Source organism: Cricetulus griseus, chromosome 5 (genome assembly GCF_003668045.3).
Source record: "Cricetulus griseus strain 17A/GY chromosome 5, alternate assembly CriGri-PICRH-1.0, whole genome shotgun sequence".
NCBI classification, from domain to species: domain Eukaryota; kingdom Metazoa; phylum Chordata; class Mammalia; order Rodentia; family Cricetidae; genus Cricetulus; species Cricetulus griseus.
Genome location: NC_048598.1, coordinates 88,888,331 through 88,904,484, shown reverse-complemented (window position 1 = coordinate 88,904,484; position 16,154 = coordinate 88,888,331). Strand labels below are relative to the sequence as shown.

The 16,154-nt window shown below is 46.7% G+C and overlaps 1 protein-coding gene across 1 annotated transcript; it reads left to right on the top strand.

Annotated features, from left to right (window-relative positions):
- The first annotated feature begins 5,126 nt into the window (after positions 1 to 5,126).
- On the top strand, positions 5,127 to 15,183 carry Mcfd2 (multiple coagulation factor deficiency 2, ER cargo receptor complex subunit). The gene is made up of 4 exons (XM_027417989.2): positions 5,127 to 5,252; positions 11,228 to 11,385; positions 12,093 to 12,252; positions 13,736 to 15,183. Exons 2-4 carry the CDS (start codon positions 11,240 to 11,242, stop codon positions 13,865 to 13,867), a joined length of 438 nt encoding a protein of 145 aa, XP_027273790.1. The 5' UTR covers positions 5,127 to 5,252; positions 11,228 to 11,239; the 3' UTR covers positions 13,868 to 15,183.
- The last annotated feature ends 971 nt before the right edge of the window (positions 15,184 to 16,154 follow it).

The following is a 16,154-nucleotide window of genomic DNA, read 5'->3' as shown; positions in this document are numbered from 1 at the left end:
TATATGCTGGCACCATGGAATAGAATTCAGAAATGAGGCTGAATGATTTTAAACTATACCAACAAGGATGGATCTCAAAATTGTGCTGAATATCTGAGCATATAGAATTTGCCTTTAATCCCAGCACTTGGGATTAAAGGCTGATGGGTCTCTGTTAGAGGCTGCTTGGTCTACATAGTGAGCTCCAGGCCAGCTAGGGCTACATAGCAAGACTATATCTTAAAAAATGCTGAGCAAAGGTGCCATAGACAAAAGAGTATGTAGTGATTCTATTTATGTAAGAGACAAAACCTAGTAAGACCATCCTGTATCGTTAGATCCAGGATAACAGGTACCTATGGAGAGGGTGCTATTTGGGTTTGTTTTTCTGAGACAGGGTTTCTCTGTATAGCCCTGTAGACCAGACTGGCCTTAAACTGCCTATCTCTGCCTCCGAAGTGCTGGGCCTGGAATGTTGGTCATGTTCTAATTATTGTTCTGGTACTAGTTACATGGTTGTGTTCTCTGAAAACTCATTGAGTTGAATATTTTCCTATAATTTTTTATGTGTATGGATGTTTTGAATGCATGTATGTTTGTGCATCACATGTGTGCCAGTGGAGACCAGAGAGAGGACAGCATCAGATCTCCCCGGAACTGCAGGTACAAATGGTTGTGAGCCCCCATGTGGGTACTGGGAACTGAATATAGTTCTTCTGCAATAACATGTGCTCGTAACCACTGAGCCGCCTCCTAAGCCCCATTAGGACATTTTTTTTTTTTATGCACATGCTTTTCTTTGACTATATATACACACAATGTAAATAAGCCTGCAGGGAAACACATTCAATCTGCAGTGGGAACAGACAGCAATAGTTTCCATTCAAGAAAAACAGGGAATGGAAAACACAGAAGAGTCAGTCAGCAATTCACATCTAGTGCTGCCAAACAGAAACAGCAGGGTTTCTTTGGTGGCAATGAATTAGGTTCTTAGTGGAAGAATGCAGAAGCCCCACCCTTAATCTGTCTTCTAATTCTACAGAACACTCTTTGGTTGCATTCCACTCCTGGTTGGATAGAATTCTGGGCTCTGGGGATTTCGATAGGGTTGAGCAGAAGCAGCATGCTGTTGACTGGCTTGTTATTGGAAGGACACATAAGTCAACAATTTATAAGATGTCTATTCAGTGTGAAACAGCTCACCTAGAGAAGTCCTTAAATTGCTTTGTATTACATATTTCAATTTACTGTTTCCAAAATGTGAACAGATGTGCAATAAGATAATGTTTAAAGCAACACTATCTGTAATTGCCTTGAACTGGATTTTTCCCGTGTCCACCAATCATACATTCATATAGTTTTGAACACTCATAGCAACACTAAGGGTTGTAAATTGAAGCATTATTTTCACCCCATTCTCACCCACCCTAGAATCCTCTCCACAGACAAAACATCATTTTCAGGCCATCAATGTCACACTTGAGGAAGGAGATGCCACCTACTTGTTATCTACTTGCTACTTGGGGCCTTAGTGTTTTCCCATAATGAAGTTCCTTTTTTCTTCTCTTTCTCCACTTGTGTTGGTTGGAACTTAAGCACACAAAGGAAATGGGTCATTGAAACCCCACTGCAAGGTTCCAGCTCATGGGGCTATTGGCCAATTCAGTTAACAGGCTGCAGACTAAGATCCTCTTTAATCTGTGCTTTCAAATCCAACTGTTTCTAACCTAGATTTTCCATTCCTTTGAAGGGTTTTGTAGAAAGCTACTAACAAAGGTCAGTATTCAGGAATATTCTAGACAGTCCTCTTAGAATACAACTATGTTTAGCATGTGGACTGTGCTCAAGGCCCAGCAATTGACAGTTAGTTGGCAGTTTCACTACTGTTAAAAGAGCTTCACCAACTTTCCAGTTTGGAATGGAGAGACCCTTTCACCACCAGTTCCCTTTATCTAGTTGGATTGGTCACAAGTTACACAATAGCCACCTCAAAATCACAGAGGTGGCTTCTCACCCGTAGACCAAACTTGGGCAAGAATGGATGTAAACAGATGGCAAACTGGGGAGCCATCTCTGCGGCTCCCATAGTGGAGGATGGGTCCTTGGAATAGAATTGAAGGAAGAAAAAAGAGGTATAAATGTGTTTTAAAGTCTTGTGTTTTGATAGCATAAAGAGATTGCTCAAGGATTTTAGACAAACGTTATGGAGTCATGAAGACTTCCAAGAATTCTAACTCGAACAACCAAATGAATATCAGTGATATAGCTACAACAAACAAGACTGAGGGACACACAAGTTTGAGGGGGGAAGGTCAAGATTTTGGAAGGGTTGGTTAAGCTTGAGATTCCCATTACACATTCATATGGAAATGAAAAGGAGGCAGTTATTTAGAGGAACCAAAAATGAAAAAGAACCCAGCGGTGGTGGTGTGAAGGGACCAGCTTCCATTTTGGCAACCATAAAGACCGAACACGTGCTCTATGACCTTGTCTTAGTCACTAGAAAGTCAGATGCCTGCCTCGTGACAAGGAACCAATCAGAAGTTAGCTGGTGGCGCTATGCTTTATGGCTCTGGGTGTGCTTTACGGACAAGTGCACAGCAATGACTCGCAGAGCATAGCAACCACCCTGGGAGGGTCTATGGGCCATAACAACCAGTTGACCAATCAACACAGGGCAAACCCTCCAAGCCTGGAAGCACACCAATCCTGAGCCTGTGCATTCCCCTAGACACTCCTCTTACTCTGCCCTATAAAGATCTGTACACAGCGGCTTCAAACTGTCTTTGCTAGCCATCCGACATGGCGGGTGGATCAAAGGCCCGAGCTAACATGGGGTTAGCTCGTTAAATTACAATAAAGCCTCATGCAATTTGCATCAAGCTTTCACCTCCATTCTGTGATTGGGGTGGCCGCAATCCTGGGCTAAGATTCTGGAAGCCTGGGCTTTCCGAGGGTCTTACAGTGCACACCTTTAATCTCAGAGACAGGCAGATTTCAGTGAGTTCAAGGCCAACCTGATGTACACTGAGTGAGTTCCAGGATAGCCAGGACTACACAGAGAAACCATATCTCAAGAAACAAAAAACAAACAAAGCAAAAACTACCAGCAAAAATAAAAATGATAAGGAGAGGTGATCTGTAGATAAACAAATATGGAAAAAGACGGCTCAGTTGGGAAAGTATACAAGCAAGAGGATCTGAGCTTGGACCACAGGCACCCATAAAAATGCCTGGAAGGGTTGAAAGTGTGTTATCCCAGTGCTGGGGGAGGGAGGTGCAGAGATCATAGGATTCTTGGAGCTCACCAGCTGGTCATCTAGCCTTGCCCAATTGATGAACTCTAGGTTCATTGAGAGACCCTGTCTCAAAACATGACAAGAGGGACAGAGGAAGGTATTCAATGTAGATTTATGGAGTCCACACATAAACGTGCGCACAGACACACACAGACACACACAGACACACACACACACACACACACACACACACACACACACACACACACACACACCTACATGGACACATATAAATACGTCACATATACGCATACAAAAACCTCATGCAACTTTGGGTTTTCAAGCACAGGACTAGATGAAATCACATTGTCACTAGAGAAGGGCACTCAGGACCCTGGCACATTTTATTTGTGCATTGAACAAAGGCCATGAAGCCAGAACAGCCAAGAAGGAACAACCAGCAAGACAGAACAAAGAGCACAGGTGTCAGAACACAAAGGGAAATGCTTCAAGTGTTGAGAAAGCAAGCTAGCTGGAAGAGACCACTGGCTTTGCTTGGGGATTGCCATTTCAATAGCACCGTGGAAAAGAGCCGGAAGACAAGCTTATATGTTGTTAAGAATGATCAGGTAGAGAGACGACAAAAGATAGCATCCACAGAAATAGTGAAGTGCCTGGCTTGATGCCGAATGCCTATTTAAAAAAAAAAAGTCGGAGTGGAGGGAGGAGGACCAGGAGTTCCAGGCTACCCTCACCTGCATAGTAAATTCGAGGTTAGCCTGAGCTACATGAAATCTTTTCTACCCCCCCACCCCCCAGTCCAGTTACCAGTTACTGAGCATCTTAAAAGAAGGTCCTATAAGTTACCTGTATTTGTAGCTCCCAGGACAGAGCCTCATAGGAAGAAGCTACTCAACTGTGGTGGATCTAATGAGCAAATGGATATGTGGCAGGTGCAGGGTACCGGAATGCACTGCATCAAATTAATCTAAACTTCAAAATGAGATGGAATGTTGTGCTAATAATCTCTTTAGGGACTCTGGGACTTTTTTGCTCCCCATAGGATAATGCTGAAATTTTAATCTTGGATGAAAGAGGGAGGGCAAGACAAAGACGATACTGTTGGCCACTTTTCAAGGCCTTAAGGAAGCAGAGGTGTGTGTGTGTGGGGGGGGTTGCGGTTTTGATATAATCTCTCTACACGGTTACTCTCCCCTTTCTGATATAGGCGCATTTGGAAAAAAAAAAACATTATATATCTTTATGGATACAAACGGGAGAAGAATTTAAAAATGTACAGTCCTAAGAGGGTACATCCATCTGGTCTATACACATTCACTGAACGGCAGGATCCTTTTTTTTTTTTTTTAAATGTAGACTTCTCTCAAATGATAAAAACAGACGATGTCAGGAACTTCGGAGGCTGGGTCGTCCATAAAGTCTTGACGGAGCTCGTGAGTGGATAGGCGCTGACGCTGATGCTGCCTGAGGAATGGAGCGAAGAGAAAACCGGAAGTAGGCCAATTTGGGAAACCGCAAGGCCCCGGGCGAGCACCGGCATCTCCCAGCTGTTCCATTCGGACAGGAGTTTGGGGTTCCACTCTCTTTATACCGGAGGAACCAAGAGATCCGCCAAAGGACATAGAAGGCGGGGCTGGTCAGCTCTGCAGCCCGCCCCATCCGGATCTTGCAGCCCACAGCCCACAGCCCACAGCCCACGTCGAGCTACGTCCCGGGGCTTCCGGGGTTGCCTAGCAACTAGCGCGCCGCAGGGGCTGCCGGTGGCGCGAGCAGCAGGGTGTCGCCCCTAGGAGGCGGGTCCCGTCGGGCCAGAGACCCAGGACACGTGGACTCAAAGGGGCGGACCGGCCAGGGGGCGTGACCGACGGTCCCGGTGGGCGGGCGGGAGGCGGTGCGCGTGCGCAGCAGGGCGGGGGCGGGTCCGACGGGGCCGAGAATAAGCGTCCGGCGGACGGTAGCTGGCAAGGCTCACGCTGGAGTGCTTCGCGACCGCTTGCTTCGGCGATTGTCAGGGTAAGCGAACCCGCGGGCGGGAAGCCTGACTCTCAGGGCAGAGGTCGGCGGGCCATTCCGGGGTCTGAGGCTCAGGATGGGATGCCGGAGCGGCAGGGTGGAGGGCAGCGACCACCTGGGAGCAGCGGGACCTGTGGCCCTCGGCAGCCGCCTGTCTTCCAAGGGGGCTTCCGGGCCAGGCGTGTCTGCCCGTCTGAGCCCCGCGATCGGGCCTGGGGGAGGGGTGGGCGTCAGTACCAGGCCAGCCGGGGTCAATGTCCAGTCCACCCCGGCTGGCCTGGAAGCACGAGGACCGTGGGCGTTTCTCCATTTGTACCCGGCTGTCCCGGTAGCGTTGGCTAGCCTGAGTCTGGGCGGTTGGAAAGACCAGGGATGCTCGTTTTTCTTGTTTTCCTTCTCGGGAGCCTGGCACCTCCGTCCACACAGATGGTCAAACCAGAGGCCTGGGCGTCATTCTGACCTGCGCTCCTCAGATACATCGAATCCAGTCAGAACTCTCGTTTTCCTAGACACCTTCCTACCCCAGGCGATTCAGCACCCCTTTCTGCTCCTTTGAATATTTCCCGAGCCTCTGCAATTCATCCAATACAGGGCAGCCCCTGCCCCGTTCCCTTGCTTCTTATTGCACTTGCACAGCCTGTTGTGACTTACCGATTTTGTACTCAAGATCGACCCCTCCCTCCACAATTGATTGTTTTGCTCCCATTGGACCCAAGTCTTTCCTGAGTTTCGGTGTTCACTGCCTTATGTTCCTACTACAAGGGGCACACTTTTTTGATTGAAATGTTTCTTTTCATGCTTCCCGCGTCATTCCAAGTGTGAGTGTGTGGGGGGTTATGTGATGCCCTTTGGGTGCCTCTTTTTTAGTGTTCCAGTTTGTATCAGGCTGTGATCTGTGATAGAGGAGTCAGCTTGAGTCAACAACCCTGTTCCCACAGCTTTTGCAGTTCTGCTCTTTCTCTTACTAGGCTGTTGGTTAAACGTATAAGGGCAGTGTGGCTTTTCTTTGGCTTCCTCCAGAGAACAGATGGATCACACTATTAAATGCCAGCCTGTTCAGGACAAATTTTTCAACCCCAGCCCATGTAGAGGTTTCTTTAACCTGGAGACTTACTGGTTCCTTTTACTGCAAGACCCTGGAATTGGCAAAGTAAGAAGCGCTGGCCGGTTTTCTTTGGCATTGACTCTGGGTACAGGATATCTGGATGTTGTGAAATGTGGCTGCTTGAATGTAAATTCTTAACTAAGAGCCCCTGAACTTAGAAAAGGCTGCCAACAGCTGTTAGGGGGAAAACTCACTTACCATAGGAATAATGACACAATTGGAGGGAAGGGTGGGCCAGGGCCTTCTCAGGAGTGGGAATGCTCCAAAGGAGAGTTCAGCCTTAGGTCAGAGATAAAGACTGACACATTGTTGTGCCACATCTCATCCTATTCTGGCCATGCTGTCCCTAGGCCAGCTCAGCATTGTTCAGTACTCAACGTCCTGGACTTTGGAAAGGGGAAAAAGAAAAATAGGAAGGAAGAAAACAGACTAGGAAGTAGGCGGTGTTAGCTGCCAGAGTCTTTGGGTCACATTTGAACCAGGCCTAGGAGGAGTGACCAGATGCAGTCAGTGGGAACAGAGGCCGAAGGAGAAGTGAGGGGAACCTCTTGGAGTCAAGACTCTGAGGGAGGCCAGCATTGTCCTGCCAGACTCATGCTGCTCCTGGTGACGGATGCTAAGGCTCGGATCATTTTCCAAAGCCCCCTCTGGATGGGAGGGTGATCTGGCTGTAGTGCCACCCCACTGGTCTTCGGGTTAATGGGGCTGATCTGGTGGACTTAGCAATATCTGTTTCCTCCTTTACTGCTGCATTTTGGTCTCTCCCAAACCTGAACGTTCTGTTGAAGATGGTCTTCCCCAAAATGAAGAATAGTTAAGAGTATGTAAGTAGTTGTGCTAGCCTATAAATGAATCATTTATAGGAGAACATGGGATAGTCATGTTTCCAAGATTGCAGGCACATCAAAGTAAGGCTCTATGCTGTAGTTTTTGTTTTGATTTGTTTTTCACTCTTTGGGGGCCCACCACCCAGCTCCCAAATAAATACACAGAGACTTATTCTTACTTATGAGTGCTTGACCTTAGCTTGACTTATTTCTAGCCAGCTTTTCTAACTTAAATTATCCCATTTCTCTTTAACTATGTTTTGCCTCTGGGCTTCTTCCCTTTCTTTATCCTATATATTTTTCTTTCCTTCTTACTCTGGGGCTGGCTGAGTGGCTGGCCCCTGGCGTCCTCCTATCCCCCTTTTCTCCTCACTCTTCCTTAGATTTCTCCTCCTATTTATTCTTTGCCCACCAGCCCCACCTGTTTCTCTCTCCTGCCCAACGATTGGCAGTTCATCTCTTTATTAGACCAGTGGTGTTTTAGGCAGGCAAAGTAACACAGCTTTACAGAGTTAAACAAATGTAACAAAAAAGAATGCAACACATTTTTGCATCATTAAATATCCCACAGCATAAACGAATGTAACACATCTTAAACTAATATTCCACAACACTACACATGGGTGCCTGCCTGTCTTTAGGAGAGTCAATCAGTCTCTCCTCACCTGGATTTTTCTCTGCCTTGGCCAATGCAATTTCCTGAAGGCCAGTGAGCTTGAGAGCTCTTGGGGCTTCTCTTCCAAGCTGTGTGCCCATGGCCTTGGAGTAAGTAATGGGAGTGTAGATGATGCAACTTGTTCTTTGCACTCTGTTTTCTTTGACTGGGAGCAGTTTAATTTGACAGGTGGCAGTCATTACCTTTTGTCATTATAGTGCTTGTGGAATCTTCCTTCTGGTTTGGAACCTGTGACAGTGTGCTCAGTGGTTCTTTGCTGGGGATGTCTTTCTGTATGCTGTGAATATATGTTTCTCTTATTGGTTAATGAATAAAGCTGTTTCGGCCAATGGACAGGCATGGTGTAGCCAGGCAGGAAGTGTAGGTGGGGCTACCAGACTAGGATAGGAGAATTCTGGGAAGAGGAATGCAGGGAGTGAGTCGAATGTAGCTGCTGAGAAAGCGAGAGACCCTGGCATCACTGGTGAGCCAAGAGGTAGTGGAGATACACAGATTAATAGAAGTGGGTCAATAATTAAGAGAGAGCTGGCCAATAAGAAGCCTGAGCTATTGGCCAAACAGTTTATAATTAATATAAGCCTCTGTGTGTTTTTTTGGAACTACGATTGAGGGGCTGGACAGGACAGGAACTTCAGTCTACAGTGCTTTTTTTTTTTTTTTTTTTTTTTTTTTTTTTTTTTTTTTTTTTTCTTTTCTGTGTCCCTTGAAGAGAGGATAACCTGGACTCACAGTTCTGTGCTTATTAATCACTTGGTTACTCTTTGGTATTACCTGATTAGAAAACATCCTCATAGATAGATATACATCCCAACTGGATCTAGCCATGGTGGTGGAGGAAAGATCTCCATGGATTCAGTGATCACCCAATTCAATTTTCTGTCCAGTAGACAGCTTCCCGAAGTTCTACCCTCAATCACACTGAAGTGAGAACTTGGATACAGGCTGGGGAGATGGTCCAGTGTGTAAACTGCTTGCAGCTTAAGGACTGGTGTTTAAATACCCAGCACCCACATTAATGCCAGGTGTATGTGGCAGCCGCCTGTGATCTCCGTGCTTGGGAGGCAGAGATGGGGAATAGGCAAGCTTGCTAGCTAGACTAGCTGAGTCAGCAAGCTTGGGCCTCAGTGAGAGAGCCTGCCTCAATATATAATGTAGAGAGCAATTAAGGAAGTCACCTGAAACCAACCCTGCCTCCACACACTCTCAATGTGTAGACCAGGCTGGCCTCCAATTCACAGAGATTCATCAGCCACTGCTTCCTAAGTCCTGGGTTTAAAGGGGTGTACCACCATGCCTAGTCACAGTACACATTTTGAAATTGTAGCAAAATAAAAAGAACCATAATTTAACAGTTCATTAAAACAGTGTACTTGTGTGTTCATATATATTTATTTTACAACTGAATTATGGGTAGACTTTTGGCAACTGCTTTTTTATTTAATCAGTATTAGAAATCTTAGGCAGAGCCGGGCATTGGTGGTGCATGCCTTTAATCCCAGCACTCGGGAGGCAGAGGCAGGCAGATCGCTGTGAGTTCGAGGCCAGCCTGGTCTCCAGAGCTAGTGCCAGGATAGGCTCCAAAGCTACACAGAGAAACCCTGTCTCGAAACAAAACAAAACAAAACAAAAACAAACAAACAAAAGAAATCTTAGGCAGAACGACAGATGTCATGATGCCACCATCCAGTAGTCAGCCTGGACACCGCTGTTTTGCACCCTAAATGTTATCCCTCCCAGTGGTTGCTGTTCCTTCACGGGACATATGGTGGGAGGTGGGCAAAATAGATTGGGGAAATCTCTGTAAATGTCATAGGATGGCATACTCTCCCAGGTCCTCTCTGAGAGCATTTAGGATGGGTGAAGGACCACAGTGCCACTGCTTCCCAGCCCCTGCTACAAGGAGGAGACATCGAAGCTTGAGAGTTTATGGAGTGTTAAGGGGGCATCTGAACATTACCCTTAATCTTTACTGCTGACGGTTTGGGGTCCTGCCACTGTTAGTCATGGAGGAATTGGCTTTGCCTTTTGAGATGCGAACACAAGGTTTGAGGTCCTGTCTTTCACCTTCCATTTTGGGGTGAGTCACCAATCTAAGCCTTCACAAGGAAGGACAAGACTTCACATTGAAGCAGCAGTTATTGAAGCACGGGTGCCAATACCTGTGATGACCTAAGTTGGTCTTCAGAGAGCTTGCCATGTGGCCTAATTGTCTGGTTGATCCACTTGTTGTTCCAAGTGTCGTTAAGATGTAATCTGAATCCTTGCTCAGCCTAGGTTGGGGGGTGGGGTGGGGCTTGGTCCTGCTACAAGGAGATGATGGGACAGACTTAGACTTCCTAGGGGAGGCCTTACCCTCTCCAAGGAGCAGTTGGGAGGTGTGTGTGGGTGAGTGGGGGGGTAGGAGGAGAGGAGGGAAGGGGAACTGGAATTGGAAAAAATAAATTAATAAAATTTTTAAAAGATGTAATCTGGGCTTCTCTTTAACTTCCCTTTCCAATGCTCTCAGCATGTTATGATTCCCCCTCCAGACCCTGGCAAGTGGACAAGGTGGGGTTGCTTTGAGGTTATTGTGACCAGCCCAATGGCTTCCTTCCCTCAGCTCCCATGGCCCTGTCTCCAGTCCTGCCTCGCTCCATCCCTTTCCATCAAACCAGCGGCTGAGTCAGCCAAGCCAGCTTGTGATCTCATCTCTTGTTCTCAGGAAATGTCAGCCTCTTGGCTCAGCATGTACACTCTGTTCACCTTTGTACCTGCCACTGTTCTTGCTGTCTACCCTGAGACCAAGCTTACTGCCTGCACCTGCTACATGTGGCTGCTGTCATTCCCCCAGACCCTGCATGCCTGCTGTCTGTCCAGGCCTGCTATCAGTCCGCCTCCTCCAATATTCCTTCACCCAAGGAGATTTTTTGTTTCAGAACTCCCAAAGGGTTTTTCTTTTTTGAAAAATCCCTCATTCTGTTTTTGTTATACTCCAGTAGGAAGTGTGTCTCTCCGTGGGCTGTGGGCTTATAGGTAGGACCTGTCCTCGGATCCTTTCATGCTCTCATGTGACTGCTCAGCCCTCTAATGTTCCAACAGGAAACACTGTGGACCTCCACTGTCCAGCTGAGTGATGGGAACCAGGAGAGCTAGTGGCAGAGCTGGACATTTTCTGTGGTCCTGGGAATGGAACCCAGGGCCTGGTGCATGCTGGACAAGTGCCCTACCACTGAGCTCCATCTCCAGTCCCACAGCTGAGCCAGTTTGAAGTGCTCTTGTGAGCAGCCTTGCCACCTCCCTGGTTTCCCTGGAGCATATACTGTCAGCTATTGGAAGGAACCTGAGCTCTAGGGCTCTGCCTTTATCTTGTGTGTTTTCCACCTCCCAGGTACTGATAACCATGGCATCCCTGTGGCTGCTCAGAGTTCCCTTCCTGTGTGCCCTGCTCTGGACCTCTTGTACTCCAGGTACCAGGGCCCATGAGCCTGGGGCCGGCAGCCATCACAGCAGTGTGGGCCTGGACAAGAGCACAGTGCATGACCAAGAGTATGTATTCAGCCGGGGCTAAGGTTCTGGGCTCCCATCATCTGCAGTTTTAGCCCACAGGGCACCCCTTACCTTCTTTCCCTTTGAACCAATTTATAGGGCTCCAGGACATTTTTCAAGGACAGCATTTTTCCCTTGGGACTCCTAGTTGTAAGGTATTTTGTCTCCATCGTCCCACAGGCATAGTATTTTGAAGCCTAAATACAGTGAATTATTTGTCAGAATTTAGCCTTCCTCTTTTACTGTAGTAGCAGAATCCAGAATATAATTATGGCTTCCCGATTCTGACAAAATTCTTAGTGACACATTCGGATACTGAATCTTTCTTGGCAAGTAAACTTCACACATTATCCTTTGTTATCCATTTTTTTGGAGACAGGGTCTCCATATGTACCCCTGGCTGCTCTGGAACTTGCTGTGTAGACCAGGCCTTGAACTCAACAGAGATCCATATGCCTCTGTCTCCTGAATAGGATTAAAAGCATGCACCACTGTGTCTGTTCTAATTTTTATTTAAAAAATTAGTTTTAAAATTGGTAGCTCAAAATATTGTAAGCAAATTCTAACAGTAAAGAGAAGGCACCTGGGTCCCACCGAGAAGCAGGTGACCTGCATGTTTGGCCTCTTTGTGTCCCTGGCTGTGTGTTGTGCCCTTGAATGTGGTCTGTTTCTGAACTTGTCCACATGTTCTGACTGTTGGTTTTCAGGCATATCATGGAACATCTAGAAGGTGTCATCGACAAACCAGAGACAGAGATGTCCCCTCAAGAACTGCAGCTCCACTATTTCAAAATGCATGATTATGATGGCAACGATTTGCTTGATGGCTTAGAACTGTCCACGGCCATCACTCATGTCCATAAGGAGGTGGGTCATGGAGTTCAGTCTCGGGGTATCCGGGTAGCGTGGTGCCCGGTCTATGCAACTGGTGCTGTGCTCGTATCTCAGCAGTGCTGCCATGTTTTTCATTCAGTGCTAGCCTGTCTCTCCCCACCTCCCCCAGAGAAGCTGAGCTGGAGGCCCAGCCTGGGCCAAGGCTTCAGCATTTCTACAGCATCTGGAGTTTGAGGGTCCGGCCTAAAAACACAGACCAGGTTCACGATGCAGAGCATAGAACATAGGAAAGAGGTTATTTCATTTGAGGAGAATGGTGTCTCCAGGGCCAAGGGACAGAGAGCTTTGGGAGTAGCTAGGGTCATGCCATATTGTGCGGTACTCCCTGGTGTCCCAAGGCACCTTCAAGTAAAGATGGCTCCATAGCTACCCTGAGAGGGGCAGACATTGTCTCTCCTTTTCTAGCTGAGGGAATTGACATCAAAATCTTGTGCCTCCAAATTTAATGTCTGCCCCCTGTGCCACAGGGGCCTGGGAGGAGAGAGAGAGAGAGAGAGAGAGAGAGAGAGAGAGAGAGAGAGAGAGAGAGATGACCACCACAGGTTCAGTGTGGGGTTCTCTTTAGGCAGTGGGGAGCTCGAGCAAGTTTTCACTGGAGCACTGCCTGGGGAGGATGCTGTGTGCTAGGGATGGTGAGTGGGGGTGAGATTGGTACCTGGGGAGGAGTTAGGGCCCAGCAGTCCCAGCATAGAAGGCAGTGGCAGCCAGAGATGATGTGACCAACATGAGAATGGCAGCTTTGCAGCTGGCAAAGCCCTCCAACCCCAGCTTCTACAACAGGACAGTGGTTTCTCTTTAGGGAACATGCATTCTAATGGTTGGCAGGGTTTTCTTCCTACTGTCCTGACCCTGAGGTGTCCAGTATGTCACTGTTTCCGTTTTCTTAGGTGATTTGTGCAGAGGGCTCAGGTGGTGAGAGTTTTCTTAGAATGGGTGGGGGGGGGGTCATAGATTCTGGCTAACAGTTCTTTGTAACTCAGACCTGGCTTTCTGTAGTGGCTCTACATGACTTTCATAACCAAAAAAGAGTAAACAGTAATTTTTTAAAGCAAAAAAGCAAAGCCCTGTTTTGGTTACATCTTTTTTTTTTTTGTTGTTGTTGTTTGTTTTTTGAGACAGGGTTTCTCTGTGTAGCTTGGGAGCCTGTCCTGGAACTCACTCTGTAGACCAGGCTGGCCTCAAACTCACAGAGATCTGCCTGACTCTGTTTCCCAAGTGCTGGGTTTAAAGGCGTGTCCACCACTGCCCAGTGATCACATCTTTCTTGTAACTGGCATATGTAATTTCTCATATGGGTTTTTATAAATTGACACTATCTGACGTATGAGTCTGGATTCCTAGAAGTGGCCGCATACTACCTTGACAGCTTCTAGATAAGTTGAGTATGACCCTTTCAGGCATTTGCTCATGCACCTTTGTAATTCTGTACCTCATCATCTCATTTACTTTCCCATAGGAGGGGAGTGATCAGGCACCAGTAATGAGTGAAGACGAACTGATTAACATAATAGATGGCGTTTTGAGAGACGATGACAAGAACAATGATGGATACATCGACTATGCTGAATTCGCAAAGTCACTGCAGTAGATGTTATTTGGCGCTTTAGTTATATGCAAATGTGACCCTTGATAATGTGATGGGACGTGTCTGGTAATGCAAAACAACTCTTTCCGTCTACTGCTACACACTTGGGTAAGATCCTGTGGCAGTTTGTTACACTGGGGTGGGGAAAAAGCCAAAAGGAATACCGAGAGGACAAGTGAATGGGACATGCCCTCTCAGTCCCCGAGTGCTTTTAAGCTTGTGGGACTGGAGCTGGATAAGAATCTTCAGAAGGGTGTTGGATATTATTCCCAGGCTCTCAGGAACTGGACTGCAGATTGCCACTCTAATTTCTTGATGTTAATTCATGCTACCTGAAATGTAAAGACAATATGCTTTGCCAAGTGGACCCACTTTTCAGTAATAGTGGAAGGACAGTGTGAAAGCCACATGTTCTCCCTGGTGGGTCCCATCTCCAGGTAGATGTGGTCAGTGTTCTGTTCCCCTGGCATACAGTATCACAGCATCACTTGCTCTGGGCAAGGGGCTGTATACAAGTGTATATTAAAGCCACAGCATAAGAAGAATGTCACTTATGGAGTTCAGCCGGATGCAGAGTCTCTCTAAGATTCTCTATCCACTGGCATTTTGCGGATGAGGTACCACTGACCTAAATAATTAGCCTTTTTCAGTTCTTCAGTATTTTATATTACTCCTGTCATACCCAAGCTGGGAATGACCTTGAATTTGAGAGTGTTCTCTGATCAATTTCCACTATTTTCCCGGTCCTTGTATTTCATCCTTGCTCCCAGGGTTCCCTGTATGGTGTATCAGCTATTGATTTGATATTGCAGGTTTAAACCATCAGCTAGCCTGATGGTCTAGCCTGAGTCAGAGCCTAAAAGATCAGCCACTCAGAATGGTGACTAACCTCATCCCAAGTTTGGAAGGAATGTTTAAAAATTACCTCTTCAGTCTGAATTTGAGAATTCTTTTCCTTTCAGGGAAAATCAGAAAAGGAAGCCTAAAACCCTTTAGCATTGTGAATCTTAGTAGTAGCTGAAAGAGAAGCAGCCTTGGGGTATAATTTGCTTTGCAGGATGTAATAGACATACTATAGAATTGAATCCAGAATGATGGCAGGATGGGAAGAAGAAGCTGAATCAAATTTGCTTTAAGACGTATAGAGACTTATTTTCTTTATTAAAGTATTCTTGTAAGAAAACTTATGTATTTGTGAGACAGTTTCCTGTGTCAAGTATTTGTGCAATCAGAGCTGACTTGTAAACTATTCTTGTAATATCTCATTATTTTGGAAGATTTATATAATGAACTATCTGACAATAAAATGGATAAAAAGATAAAGAAGAACCGATTCTGTCCCCGCAGTCTCCCCCCACCACATTTATACATGCCTGCCTTCTCCCAGGAACTGTGACATAGCTGACTGGGCCCTACTCCCTTTCTTAGAGTAGATGCTTAATGTCCAGAGTCACTTTCCCTTTAGGCATTCCCTCCGCCCCCTGCCACACAGGGCTTCTCTATGTAGCCCTAGCTGTCCTGGAAGTTCTAAATTTCAATTTCCCATCTAAAAAATAAGAAGGGAATTAAGAAGCCACAGAGGAATTGAAGAAAACAAACAAACAAACAAACCAGAGAAACAGGCCTGGGAAGATAGCTAAGATGGTAAAATGTGCCTTGCACCTGTGATGACCCAAACATGATCTTAAGCACCCACGGTGGGGCTCGGTTGGTACCCTGGCACTGGGGAGACAGAGACAGGTGGATTGCTGGAGCTCTCTGGCTAGTCAGCCTCAAGAGTAATGGACAAGCTCTGGATGAAGGTGGTGCTCCCAACTGGCAAGCTCTGGACGAAGGTGGTGCTCCCAAGAAACAACACCTGAGGTTGACCTCTGGCCTGCACATGCGTGTGCACACCCATGTGCTGTGCACTTGAACTTACATACCTGTCACTAAAAATAGCAGCACCTAATGTAGTGTTCCTATAGAGCATGTGCTAGTTACCTGCTCCCCACATGGCTAAAGGGCCTGCCGGTGCTCACTGGAGCAGCTGGGAGCTTTAAAGACCCCTTCTTATGACTCCTCGGGAGCAGGAATCAAAGGATCTCTACTTCTTACATTCATATCTATACTGAGTGAGTGAGTGAGTGAGTGAGTGAGTGAGTGAGTGACTTCTCACTCAGGTCACATGTAGTCATGAAGTACAAAGCTGTGAAGAGTCAGACCAAAGACTCACATCTCACTTTTTTTTTTAAGTTTTTTCAAGACAGGGTTTCTCTGTGTAGCTTTGTAGACCAGGCTGGCCTTGAAC